This window comes from Melanotaenia boesemani, chromosome 18 (genome assembly GCF_017639745.1).
Source record: "Melanotaenia boesemani isolate fMelBoe1 chromosome 18, fMelBoe1.pri, whole genome shotgun sequence".
Taxonomy (NCBI): Eukaryota; Metazoa; Chordata; class Actinopteri; order Atheriniformes; family Melanotaeniidae; genus Melanotaenia; species Melanotaenia boesemani.
In genome coordinates, this window is record NC_055699.1 from 30806157 (window position 1) to 30820341 (window position 14185).

General features: G+C 41.5%; 1 protein-coding gene and 2 long non-coding RNA genes across 3 annotated transcripts in view; 1 reads left to right on the forward strand and 2 right to left on the reverse strand.

Annotated features, from left to right (window-relative positions):
* LOC121628864 overlaps window positions 1–4351 on the reverse strand; it is a 7416-nt gene extending 3065 nt beyond the window's left edge. The window contains exons 1-2 of the long non-coding RNA XR_006008293.1: window positions 4166–4351; window positions 1774–1779 (exon numbers count right to left, since the gene is read on the reverse strand). This is a non-coding gene — a long non-coding RNA (uncharacterized LOC121628864). The remainder of the gene's footprint in view (window positions 1–1773; window positions 1780–4165) is intronic.
* Window positions 1–12701, forward strand: part of LOC121628852 — a 26731-nt gene extending 14030 nt beyond the window's left edge. The window contains exon 3 of the long non-coding RNA XR_006008280.1: window positions 12636–12701. This is a non-coding gene — a long non-coding RNA (uncharacterized LOC121628852). The remainder of the gene's footprint in view (window positions 1–12635) is intronic.
* Window positions 1–14185, reverse strand: part of rsu1 (Ras suppressor protein 1) — a 23027-nt gene that overhangs the window by 5040 nt on the left and 3802 nt on the right. The window contains exons 5-8 of the mRNA XM_041968218.1: window positions 13901–14019; window positions 12237–12319; window positions 11834–11948; window positions 8418–8550 (exon numbers count right to left, since the gene is read on the reverse strand). Of these exons, the coding sequence (XP_041824152.1) occupies window positions 8418–8550; window positions 11834–11948; window positions 12237–12319; window positions 13901–14019 (450 nt within the window). The remainder of the gene's footprint in view (window positions 1–8417; window positions 8551–11833; window positions 11949–12236; window positions 12320–13900; window positions 14020–14185) is intronic.

Below are 14185 nucleotides of genomic sequence, written 5' to 3' on the forward strand. Positions count from 1 at the left end.
CTGGTGACTTCTGGTGCAGCAGATTGCCTGTCAGCATGGACCACCTAAACCAGGTAAACCAGGTAAACCACCTAAACCAGGTAAACCAGGTAACCAATGACTCAACACCCATCACTTTTTTTTCCCTCCGACGTTCCTCTGATGCTCTTCATTCCTTCCTCCGACGTTCCTCTGATGCTCTTCATTCCTTCCTCCGACGTTCCTCTGATGCTCTTCATTCCTTCCTCCGACGTTCCTCTGATGCTCTTCATTCCTTCCTCCGACGTTCCTCTGATGCTCTTCATTCCTTCCTCCGACGTTCCTCTGATGCTCTTCATTCCTTCCTCCGACGTTCCTCCGATGTTTCTCTGGTGTCCTTCGTTCCTTTCCTTTGATGTTTCATATTTAGGCTTTTGAATGTTCTGTGTTCATATCCTCGGATACGCCGCTTTGACCCTCGACCGTGACGGTCCATGAGGAGGACCTACTCCAAACCCCGGGGGTGGTTATGATGTTACGGCTGATCGGTGTACATCTTCATGATGTACAGTAACAGTAAAACATGTAGGGATCAAATGCTACGTAACTGTGACGTCGTAGCTGTGGAAAGCCTTTCCTGAACTGTAAGGAAGAACGCAGCACAGAAACAAAGGAGGAAAATGGTGGACATCCATAAGTTTGTGGACTTGAAACAAAAAAAAACACTGTATATAAAAACATGGGGCTGTTCCTGCTTTGTTCTTTTTGCCGAGTCACACAGGAAGTGATGTCTGTTTTGACCAATCAGTGGATTGTAGCATGTCAAGCTCCACCCTTTAGGGCCAGATTGACATGCTGGGAACCAACGGAAGGGTTAAAAAAAGTGGGATGGTTTGGCTCAGATATTCTGGTACCCTTCCCAGCCTTTGTGTGTGCACTGTGTGTACTTTAGATTGTTGTACTCACTGTGAACACCGTCGAGGATGTGGAACAGATCAAATAAAAGGAATAAATATATATGACACCATACAGACCGAGTGCTCATACGGTGGATGGTTACAGCCTGTTCTGAGAGTTTGTGTGCTGAAAATGCAAGAACCCAAAAGAACATGTCATATCCAGGCAGCTAAACACTCCAAACAGCCACAAAGCAGTGACCTGAAGTTTCATTAAGCTTTTTCCAACAAGCAGTTGAGACTTCACAGAGTTAGCTAAAGAACAACACAACTATTTCCCATTTATTATGAGTGTGTGTGCTCATGTGCAGCTCCAGTGATGAGCTGTTAGAGCCAATTAAAAGCAGAAGAACGGGGAATGGATTCAGATTCCTGATGATGTCTTTATGGAGTTCTGCTATTCCACACGGCTTAATTAATCACAGCTCTGTTTCTGCGCATGTGTGTGTGCACGAGCAAAAAGGAGGGATGCTGCTTTGTGCTTGCCTTTACCGCTGACTGAGTCTGTGTTTTAAAAAGCTGAAAACTGTGTGTGTGATGAATGTGCTTGGAGGCCAAAGGCCATTGATCTGATGTGGATCTTCCTTTTGTGGCTATCTCATCTTCACAGCTACTGTTTAAAAGCTTCTTTACAGCTACAGAAATGTTGGTGGGTAGGAGACGAGGAGGAGGAGCGCGCAGAAGGAAGGAAGGATGGACATGAGGAGAAATGGCAGTGAAAAGGTCCCGATAAAGAGTCATGACAAACAGGCTTTCTCCGAAGCCCTTTGTCCTTCTCATTAGTTAGCAGCACTTCCTGCTGACCCACACAACTCCGAGGAATATGAACAGTGTCTAAATGGTAAATGGGTGCTCCTACATAGCTCTTTTTAACACTGCAGCAGATTTCTCACATACACATTTACCAGCTGATTACAGCATACAACCTGTTTATTTCTTGGAGGGAGGAGTAAATTATCAGAGGACCAGAACAGTCCACAGGATAATGAAACTGCTGAGCCTCCTCGTCCATGATCATCCATCACACTCAGGGTGTGACCACACCACACCACCACCGTTTGGTCCACTTCCACTGGTAGTTTGGTTCGTCTGGAGTAATGTGGACACACATGTCGTCCACAGACATGAATGTGAAAACTGGTTTGGGGGGGGTAGTCCTTATTCTCCTCTAGTGTGAAACCAAACAGAGCATCCAGTGAGCCAACGAGAGGAGTGATGTAGATCAACATGGTGGATATCTGGCTGCCTCTCCTGCTGCTCATACTGGACAGATTCTGGTGAAAACTGGATCAGGTTTAAACCAGAAACCAGACTGCAGAAAGTTATTGTTGCTCCATTGTTTACTGGAGGTGTTCTGACCTATCCGTGTGCTAGGTTTCCTCTTTTCTGTCAGAGTTTTCGGGTAATAGCACACCTAGTGAGCAGCTGTTGTGACTTCATGATGTTTGGTCCACACGTCACCATGTTTGAAGAATAAGATGCCATCCCACCGACCGAGCTGGGAACAAGGACCGGGCTACTACAAGGCTAGCACTAAGCTACGACTAGACAGTGGTAGGCTTGTGGTTAAATGTAGAGCCGAGGGTCCGAAACGGGACAAAGTAATTATTGTTATACTCAACTATGGCTTGTCGAAGGACAATTTTTCATATTGTTTTGTGGAGGCCATGAATTGATCCCCCAACCTTCATGTTGGTAGATAACTACTATTCCTTCTGAGCTACAGCCACCCCGACAGTACTTTCCTTTTCAGTCCATTTCACAAGATCTAAGTGGCAACGAAAACGAAACAAGACGCTGACGTATAATTCAGCCCTCGGATACAGCAAGGAGATCCGATCTTTGTACGGGTTGAGAAGCTGATCCGTCACATTAAAACAATCCAGCTGATGTGGTTCAGGCCCCTGCTTTGGTAAAGCCATGGGTTGGAGGTTTACATATCATGTGGCATGAACATATTTCTGGAAACTGTTAGAGAAAAACTAACTAAAAAACCTAAAACTCAAAACATTTAGTGAGTTGGTTGGATTAAAAAAAAGAAGAAAAAAACATGTAAATGTCCAAGCTGAAGCAGCTGGACGCCACAGTCCTACAGATGTCACAGGGAGGCAGTTATGGATGTTAAATCAATCAACCAAGGATCAGTATTTGCTGATGTTTGAAATATGTCTCATTACTGATGGAAGGTGTTGTTGTGTAACTTGCCAATGCCTGAATATATCCAGTTCATTATTCACTGATTGTTTGCACCGTCATGGTTTATGTGCAGTGAAACACTGAAGTCCGGTTAGCCCCATCTGCTTGTCATAATGCAATAAAGTTAAAGCTGAAGGTGAACTAGTAAAAAGATGTCTAAACGTTGGGCACAGAGCTCAAAAACTGGGTCGCATCTGTTAGTAGACGAAGCGGAGACTTTCCTGTTCTGGACGTAATAAAACTCCTGATTAGAACTCATCAGTGTTGATGAGGTTCTGCGTTAACTGTCTGTACTAAAGATTCCTCTGAATGTTCTTTGACATCAATCAACCCTCAGTTGGTGTTTCAGCACTTTACCCCTGTGTTATATAAAGACAATGCCTCATTATACAAGTCTTTGTTGACTAATGCACGGCCCATCCAAAGCAAACTCACGCTCAAATACCTCGTTGCACCTCTTTACTTTGATTCCAGCAGCATTCTCAGTGGAATCGTCTTGATAAGCTTCTGCAATGTCACATTTATTTCTACCCAGGTGGGAGAGTCTCACCTCCAGCACATCCCAAAGATCCTCCATGGGGTTAGGGTCTGGACTCTGTGGTGTCTGATCCATGTGTGGAAATGTCTCCTGTTCCCTGAACAACTCTTTCACAGTCTGAGCCCCATGAATCCTGGCACCGTGCCATCAGGGAAGATGGAATAACCTGTTCATTCAGTAGATTCAGGTATCAGCCGACCTCATTGTTTGTACACATAATGTTGCTGAATCTAGATCTGAACCCAGACCTGAATCTAGACCTGAACCCAGACCTGAATCTAGACCTAACCCACTGCAGCAACCCCAGATCATAGACTGCCCCCACAGGCTTGTACAGCAGCACTAGACATGATGCTGCTTCCCTTCATCCTCCTCTCTTCTTACCCTGATGCTCCATCACTCTGGACCAGGGTAGATCTGGACTCATCAGACCACATGACTGTGAACTTTCACTATTAAACATGGTCCTGAGTTCTACTGCTGTTTTTCTTCCATCTGGTTCCACCAAACGTTGAACCACCGATCACCATCATTCAGGATGTTTTTCTGACCACGTTTCTTCCTGGAGGACGATGGTTCCCACCATCCATCCAGTTTTTAATGATGGTTGGACAGTTCTGAACCCAGTTCTAGTAGTTTCTGCTTCTACTGAGATGTTTTCTCTGCTTGATGCCGATGACCTGACCCTTCTGGAACAGACTAACATCTTCTCCATGACCGTGGATGTGTCTTTCCACGTGGTTGGTTAAGAAATGAGAAGCTGCTCATTGGGATTAAAAAACTTTGCTGCTGAAACATCATCCTCATCCATGCAGTAATTAGCTAATATGAGGCTTTAATCTGTTGACTTGGTTCAGTTTAGGTGGGGACTTTTTGGATGGGGTGTGTATAAACAGTTGTTCATGTTCTTAGGAAGCAGATTTTCAACCCTGCAACTGGTTTCCGGATTAACACAGAGAGTGATGTGAGGCTGGTAAATGAATGCTCTGTATTTTTATCCGTTCTGTGTCCCGTCATTTTCACGGTTTCTATCAACACCACAGCTTCTAGTAGAAATTGTAATGCCCATCGCTGCGGTGCTGTGCTAAATCTGCTCATTCTGCCACTCGAGCCTTCAGCAGGGCTTCAACAATGTGTGAGATGCTCTGTGTAAGTCCAAGCGAGTCCTGGACAACAAAAACTCTTAGCTGAGCTAATCGTCATGGGGACAGATGTCTATAACAGCAAGTCAGGACTGGTTCTGATTTCTCTACATCCCCTAGATGGACATTTACAGATGAGCATAACTTCCTTGGACTGCTCCTACAATCTCGTTCAAGGTTGAATGAAGACTTTTCTAAGGCAGAAACTGGGGTGTAGACAGGTGTGTGTGTGTGTAGGCGTGTGTGTGTGTGTTGACAGTTGGAAAGTGAAGCACAATTAATCAGGTGTAAATGAAGCTGTGACTAAATTAACACCTGTCTACTGGACAGGCTGTTGCTAGGTGTGTGTCCACGTCTCATCTGTCTGCCATACATCTCCACACACACTCATTTATATCTCATTAACACCTACTAACAACATCTTGGCAAATCATGCACAACTCTGAAATGGTTCAGCAGCTCATCATCACTGTTATCAAACATCTGCGGATCAGTGTTGAGTTCCTCCATAAAAACCTCTCGTGTCTTATGTAGCAATGTTAGCTCTGCTGTTAGCATCACTACGACGTCACCACCAGACAACCCACAACATGACCGTCCAAACCGTCCGCTTGGCCTTCACAACATAAACTCATCGTCTACTTTATCAGCTCCACCTATTCAACTTCCTGTTAACACACACATCTAACCGGCCAATCAGATGGCAGCAACTCAATGCATTTAACCATGAAGACGACTTGATGAAGTTTAAACTGAGCGTCAGAACGAGGACGGAGGAGGATTGAAGGGACTTTGAACGTGGCATGGTTGTTAGTCTGCAGCACCAGTTTATCACAGCACAGTGATAAATTTAGCTATTTACTATTTCTAGCACGTCCAAAAACAATCCGCTAGTTAAATATGTGCCGTGTGAACCTTGAACCGCTAGTTTCCTCCTTCTCAGCTGAGCAATAAACAAATCAGAGAAAAGCCGATCAGCTGATCACCAACAGCTGTCAAGATTCACAACAGGAGAGGGGGGGTGGAGAGGAGGCGGCTGCGCCGGACAGAACAGCAGCGCTTGTATAAAACTTTCTTTTTAAAAACGTGGGAACAGTGTGGGTGATGAACCTTCTCTCCAGGAAATGTGTTGAAGCATCCTCATCCCCCACACGTGTGATGCCTTCAAATCCTTCCACAGCGCCAACTAGCTTGTTCCACATAGCCGCTACACGTCTCCATTAAAAATTTAACACAGTTCAATTAGCTACTGCCGCGTTCTTTCTGACAGCCTTATTTTTTTTTACCACAGTTAAAGTTTTCCACTGCTGCTCAAACAGTCACAGACACAAGTTCTTCCTGATTTCCTTGACATTAAGAAAATAGTCAGATTCTCATCTGTTCTGCTTTGACATGCACAGAAATGCCACCTCAGCGATGGCGGGAGGTCTGCTCCTGCTGTGCGCCTCGATGACTCCATACAGACGGAGGTGCATTGGCTCCTCTTTGTAAAGCTGGTGCCATAAGGACTGAGCTACATGCAGCCTGAGGACATCGGTAATCTCTGCATTCATACTTGCTTTTTTTTATGCTGAGCATCCTTGTAAGCATTAATGGTTGCTCTAGAATTCTTTGATATATAAATACGTCAGTAAAAAAAAAAAAATCAATAAACCAATTATTGTTTTTCTCTCATTTAAGACTTCAGATTTATTTATGCTGCTGCACTAGAGCAAGATATGTACAGATGCACATAAATATGTCAGCAGAGAGCAGAAGGGGAGGCAGCAAGGTCTTTTTGTCTCAGAGTCACACAGCGGAGGGATCAGTTCCAGAGCATGGCTCAGAGCAGCAGTTTGAAGCCTTCACACAGAGGATTTACAGCATCCTGCTGCTTGGGAGGAAAGAATTAATAGCAGCCTTCTGCTTCACAGAGCACCACGCCAGACAGAAGCCTTACACTTACATATATGTGCTTGAGCATACAAACATACAACTCCAGTAACACGCAACAGTTTGAGGATCCTGAGAGGTCCTGCGTTTTAATGGCTGACTACACCGAGGGCTTTAGAGTCCAACTCTAGAGTAAAAACTTTATACAAATAAATCTCCACTCAGATAATTCTTCATGTTCAGGACATCAGAGGTCCAAACAGGCTGGAATGATTTCAGACGGACTGACAACTTTCTCCTACGAGTACTTTCCCAATCAAATCCAGAGAATACTAAAGCGTCTTCTGATTGGTCGAAAGGCAGAGTAACGAGGACTTGTGGATGTGGACTATCCGAGGACAATTACTGCATCAGATCTGGTAGCAGGTCCATAATCAGGTCTTGTAACAGGTCTGGTAACAGGTCCAGAATCAGGTCTGGTAACAGGTCCAGAATCATGTCTGGTTTCGGGTCCAGAATCAGGTCTGGTAACGGGTCCAGAATCAAATCTGGTAACAGGTCCAGAATCAAATCTGGTAACAGGTCTAGAATCAAATCTGGTTTCAGGTCCAGAATCAGATCTGGTAGCAGGTCCATAATCAGGTCTGGTTTCGGGTCCAGAATCAGGTCTGGTAACGGGTCCAGATCAGGTCTGGTAACAGCTGGAGCCCCGCCCAGTCTCAGATGTATCTGTACACATTTTATACATTAAAACAAAAAGACTAAATTACCAACATTGTTACTGTCATTTAGAAGACGTTTTTCTCGTGAAGTGATTCACCCGTTAGATTCAAACTTCGATCTCCGATAGCAGACGGATGCTCCATCGACTGAGATATCCAACCACAACATTCAATGCCTCCTGTGTTTCTTCCCTTCTGACACTGTGACGACAGCATCTCCACCTGCTGCCACTACTCTGTCTTTCTGACACCAGTAACGTCCACGCCGTGTCCACCAATTAAACATTTTTACATTTGTCAACGTGGACCATCAGGATCTCTGTCTCACACCCTGAAAAATTCCACTTATCCCTCCTTCTCCGATGCTGAGCCGTCATGGAAATGATGTGATGAATATGTATTATAGGCGTCCTCCTGACCATTTATAGCCTCCATGTGGGCGGGGCAAGGCGTTCCCTCACCGCGCCCGCGTTAGAGTTGATTCTGATTTATGAATGGAAACAGGTGGAGGACGTGCGTGTGCACGCTTTGATAAATTTGAAATTAGAAGTGCGCAGAATTTGCTTTTTGCGCAGCAGACACCGCCTGTAGTTTTATAAATGAGGCCCCTGGTCTGTTAGCATCATAATAGACTTATGGACAGAGGTCCAGCTGGAGGTCCGGCTGGAGGTCCAGCTGGACCTCCAGCTGCCCCAACTTTCAAACTAGTGTGCGCCATCTGGTTGTAAGAAAACCTAGAACTTAATCACTCTTTCCAGAGTTGGAACGATCCCGAATCAGATCCCGAAGCGACCAAACCAAACTCTTCAACATTACAATCTACTACAAGCAGCTCCTTCTGAAGTACAACATGAAACGTGGTTACACCGCCGATGTTGAGCTTTGGATCATGCTGGACGTGTTAGTACCATTTTCAGGTGTCATGGTATGAAGACTCACAGGCTCATGAACCGGCAGAAACCTACATTAGTGTGAAACGTGTACAAGAAAAGAAAGATGGTAAATGAAGAGATACTACTACGTTAGTACTTACTACTTGTACGTCTCTGAGCGAACATATTCAAAAACATGGGAGACGCCAAGCTGGAACTGGTCTGCGATGGGAGTGACCCAGGGGTTGTTCTCTGCTTTGAACACCTGCTTCGGACCGGTCAGATCCAGATTACCTGCAGACAGGGAGACACAGAAACAGGACTGGAAAAACACTTCTTCCCAACAGCTGTCTGAGCTTCATGTGCAGTACATTCTACAAGTGGAAGGGACACAACTCCGTTCTTTTCCCCCTAAATAAACACCCAGCACGGATTCAAACTGAAGTCATTGGCATCAGTCAGACTGAGTTCTTGTGGGAAGCTTTTATTGAGGTTGTTTTGGCTGTTTGTTCTTTTCACTGAAATCTGGAATGAAATAAAGGAAGCGTGAATTTGCAGCCCAGTTATCTGATGACACACACATGTGGTCCTGAACATGCTGGTAGCAGACCTTACTACCATACAGAAGAACTCTGAGTATTTTTTATTTTTAGTTGTTTTGACCCAGTGGCCTTTAATCCTGAAGTGTAACAGAAATGATCAAATTCCCAATTTTTCCTAATTATTCCACACCAAATTTGACCACTTACCTTCAAATTAAATGCTGATTTTATCCTGCCATGGGCCAAGGAATGAAAAAATACTGGTTTTATAGATTTTTGAGTTTATAGAATTGCATTTGTTCCCAGAAAGAACTTCGGGGTTTTCTGTACAACAAAACTGGGTCATTGATGGTGTGTTTAATTCTTCATATTTCCTCCAGAGTAACGGTCTGCTCCTCCAGGGTGAAGTAGCTGCTCAGCAGGGGGTCTCCATGTCTGCGATTGGTCAGACGCTGCAAACTCCGCCCCCTTTATGTGAGACTGAAAACCCTGGGTTGAAATATGGCTTGATTACCAGCTTCGTCGTACCGCTAAACCAGTTTATTCTGCCGGATGAATCAGCTAAATATTAAAATATTAAATGTAATATTTTAATCAAAGTAACCAACACTGTAATCAAAGAAACTAATATTGTAATAAAAGTAACTAACTTTGTAATAAAAGTAACTAACTTTGTAATAAAAGTAACATTGTAATAAAAGTAACTAATATTGTAATAAAAGTAACTAATATTGTAATAAAACTAACATTGCAATAAAAGTAACTAACATTGTAATAAAAGTAACTAATATTGTAATAAAAGTAACTAATATTGTAATAAAAGGAACTAATGTTGTAATAAAAGTAACTAACATTGTAATTAAAGTAACTAACATTGTAATGAAAGTAACAAACATTGTAATTAAAGTAACTAACATTGTAATTAAAGTAACTAACATTGTAATAAAAGTAACTAATATTGTAATAAAAGTAACTAACATTGTAATAAAAGTAACTAATATTGTAATTAAAGTAACTAATATTGTAATAAAAGTAACTAACATTGTAATAAAAGTAACTAATATTGTAATAAAAGTAACTAATATTGTAATAAAAGTAACTAATATTGTAATAAAACTAACATTGCAATAAAAGTAACTAACATTGCAATTAAAGTAACTAACATTGTAATTAAAGTAACTAACATTGTAATAAAAGTAACTAATATTGTAATTAAAGTAACTAATATTGTAATAAAAGTAACTAACTTTGTAATAAAAGTAACTAACTTTGTAATAAAAGTAACTAACATTGTAATAAAAGTAACTAACATTGTAATAAAAGTAACTAATATTGTAATAAAAGTAACTAATATTGTAATAAAACTAACATTGCAATAAAAGTAACTAACATTGTAATAAAAGTAACTAATATTGTAATAAAAGTAACTAATATTGTAATAAAAGTAACTAATATTGTAATAAAAGGAACTAACATTGTAATAAAAGTAACTAACATTGTAATTAAAGTAACTAACATTGTAATAAAAGTAACTAATATTGTAATAAAAGGAACTAATATTGTAATAAAAGTAACTAACAATGTAATAAAAGTAACTAACATTGTAATAAAAGTAACTAACTTTGTAATAAAAGTAACTAACATTGTAATAAAAGTAACTAACATTGCAATTAAAGTAACTAACATTGTAATAAAAGTAACTAATATTGTAATGAAAGTAACAAACATTGTAATTAAAGTAACTAACATTGTAATTAAAGTAACTAATATTGTAATAAAAGTAACTAATATTGTAATAAAAGTAACTAATATTGTAATAAAAGTAACTAATATTGTAATAAAACTAACATTGCAATAAAAGTAACTAACATTGCAATTAAAGTAACTAACATTGTAATTAAAGTAACTAATATTGTAATAAAAGTAACTAACATTGTAATAAAAGTAACTAATATTGTAATTAAAGTAACTAATATTGTAATAAAAGTAACTAACTTTGTAATAAAAGTAACTAACATTGTAATAAAAGTAACTAACATTGTAATAAAAGTAACTAATATTGTAATAAAAGTAACTAATATTGTAATAAAACTAACATTGCAATAAAAGTAACTAACATTGTAATAAAAGTAACTAATATTGTAATAAAAGTAACTAATATTGTAATAAAAGGAACTAATATTGTAATAAAAGTAACTAACATTGTAATTAAAGTAACTAACATTGTAATAAAAGTAACTAATATTGTAATAAAAGGAACTAATATTGTAATAAAAGTAACTAACAATGTAATAAAAGTAACTAACAATGTAATAAAAGTAACTAACACTGTAATAAAAAGTAACTAACATTGTAATAAAAGTAACTAACATTGTAATAAAAGTAGGTGTAATCTCTAACGTTTCCAGGTTTCATGTTTTCTGTTTAACGTGAAGCGTTTCCAGGGCAGGAGGAGAACTGGTTTCATCTTTTCCATCTTTCTGGCTTCATAGACGTGACTTCAGTTTGTATGATGAGCTGAGCCAGTTCATGCGGTCAGGATTACTACACACATGTGGAAATGTACTTTTAGATGTGGAAAAGTTCCTCTGATCATGTGAAAAACGGGATTTTTTCCCTTCCAGATACCCGGAGTTGAATGTTTGCTGGTCTATCCCTGCTGATCTGGCTGTAACACACACACGGAAACACGTCGCTGAGGTAAAATATGAACTGAAACTTTACTCATTTTCTCCAGAAATTTCAGGTTGTTCATTATATTTTCTAAAAGGACGGTTCATTAAACGTAAACATGTTGATAATATAGTAGACGTACTAAAAATGTTAAAAAGTTTTTATTATTTGTAGGTTATCGTGCGGTTATTTTACTGGTCTGACCCACCGGAGACCAGACTGAGCTGGACTAAGATGAGTTTGACTGGATGGACGACAGTTCAGTTAAAATCAGGTTAAATCCCATCGTCAGGTGATTACTGGACTAAATCTCTGTTGGGGAGCGTGATGGGGGGCGTGTGGACATGTGTGGGGGTGAGTACCGAGTTCAGGGGGTAACACGGTCAGCCTGTTGCCCTGGATGTGAAGTTCTTTGAGTTGAGCCAAATCCCCGGTCTCCTTCGGCAGCAGGGTCAGATCATTATCTCTGAGACTCAGCTGGACAAGAAACACAGGAACAAAGTCAGGATCCGGATCACGTCACTGCATCCTCACCGGCTAACGTCACGAAGGCCAGTAAAGACAAATACAACTTTATTTTATTTTCATCCAAGACCAAACAGCAAACTGATGCGTGATGACGTCATGCTGTAACCAGATAATAACCGATCGTCATACATGGACATGAAAGCAGCCATCAGCGTAATCCTCTCCAGCACGGAGACTCAAACAAGTCAAAGCGGTAAACTCAGCTTGGTCAGTGTGTGTCTGTGCAGTTTAACTTACTATCTGTAGCTTGGTCAGCTTTCCAATGTCCGCAGGAAGAGCCTCAAAGTCGTTGTCACTCAGGTACAGAGCTCGAAGAGTGGCTGCAACATAAACATCTGTTAGCGGTGGAGGCTGGGGAAGCACGACCATGAAGAGAACATCATCAGCTTCATACAGCAAACATCTGGTCTGGGATTGTTTACATTTAGTTAACTTACATAGATCCTGGATTGCGTACAGTAAGACACCCTGACATTCATGTAAAATCTATGAACTGTATAAATCACACGGTACAAGAAGAGAGCTGGAGATTCCAGAGATGCTCCTGGTCTGATGGGACCTGCTAGCTGCTTCCAACCTGCCAGAAACAGAAGAAGTCTGGAGGATAAACTATGTTCATGAAGCTGATGGGTGAAGGTCGGAGCCTCCTATTGTATAATTCCTGCAGGGTGATCGTCTTCCAGCTGCAACAAGTTATTTAACCCCAACTGATGCAATAAGCAGCTTCTCATTTCTTAACCAACCACGTGGAAAGACACATCCGCGGTCATGGAGAAGATGTTAGTCTGTTCCAGAAGGGCCAGGTCATCGACATCAAGCAGAGAAAACATCTCAGTAGAAGCAGAAACTACTAGAACTGGGTTCAGAACTGTCCAACCATCATTAAAACTGGAAGGATGGTGGGAACCATCGTCTTCCAGGAAGAAACGTGGTCAGAAAAACATCCTGAATGATGGTGATCGGTGATGGAGCATCAGGGTAAGAAGAGAGGAGGATGAAGGGAAGCAGCATTATGTCTAGTGCTGCTGTACAAGCCTGTGGGGGCAGGCTATGATCTGGGGTTGCTGCAGTGGGTCAGGTCTAGATTCAGGTCTGGGTTCAAATCTAGATTCAGCAACATTATGTGTACAAACAATGAGGTCGGCTGATACCTGAATCTACTGAATGAGCAGGTTATTCCATCTTCCCTGATGGCACGGTACCAGGATTCATGGGGCTCAGACTGTGAAAGAGTTGTTCAGGGAACAGGAGACATTTCCACACATGGATCAGACACCACAGAGTCCAGACCCTAACCCCATGGAGGATCTTGACACATAGAATGCTGCTGGTATCAAAGATAATGGTGGTCCAATGAAATATTAGTGTGACCTCTTCTTTGGTCAGACTGTATCAGGAGGCCACTGAAAGGCGTTCTGTGGTGCTGAGGCTGAACTATGAAGAAGTCTGTGTTGTACCAGGATGAGTCTACTTCCTGCACACGTCTGGCTTCTGAACTTATCTTGTGAGATAAGAAGTCTTGGAGAGGCAGAGTTTACTGTTTATTGTATCGCTGACTGTTCAAAACTAGATTCAGGCTGCTTGACTTTCAGTGAACAGGTCAGTGGAGGATGGTGTGGACCAGTTCGGATGTGGAGCTCCGGCATCGTCCAGGAATGACCCAGTTTAAAAAGCACCTGGTTTTCACACGGTACAGGGAGGAAGAAGAGCTTTAATACCCACGTGTTCTCATGATTTATGTGTTTATTTACTGGGAAACTGGGAGGATTTCATCTTATTATTTTGGCTTCTGGTGTAAAACCTGCCTCCTTCGGGATCAAACTGCTGACCAACCAGCTGGACAACCCCTGTACCACCTCAACCACAGCCGTGTGTGTGTGTGTGTGTGTGTGTATACTAACTGAGGTAGAAGAAGTTTCCAGGCAGGGAGCTCTGGTTCAGGTTGTTGTAGGTCAGGTCCAGGACCTCCAGAGCAGGTAATGAACCGAATCCTCTGGGCAAGCTGTTGAGTCGGTTCATCCTAAAACACAAACATGGAAGAATTTCTAAACAAAGAAACTTTGATCCAAATAAAACGAAGCGGAGCGTGTGATGAAGGGCAAGTACTGATCCCGGTTTACTGGACACTTGCTGCTGGTTTAATAAAGAAACATCAGAAAGCCGGAGACGTCCCATGATGCACTGCT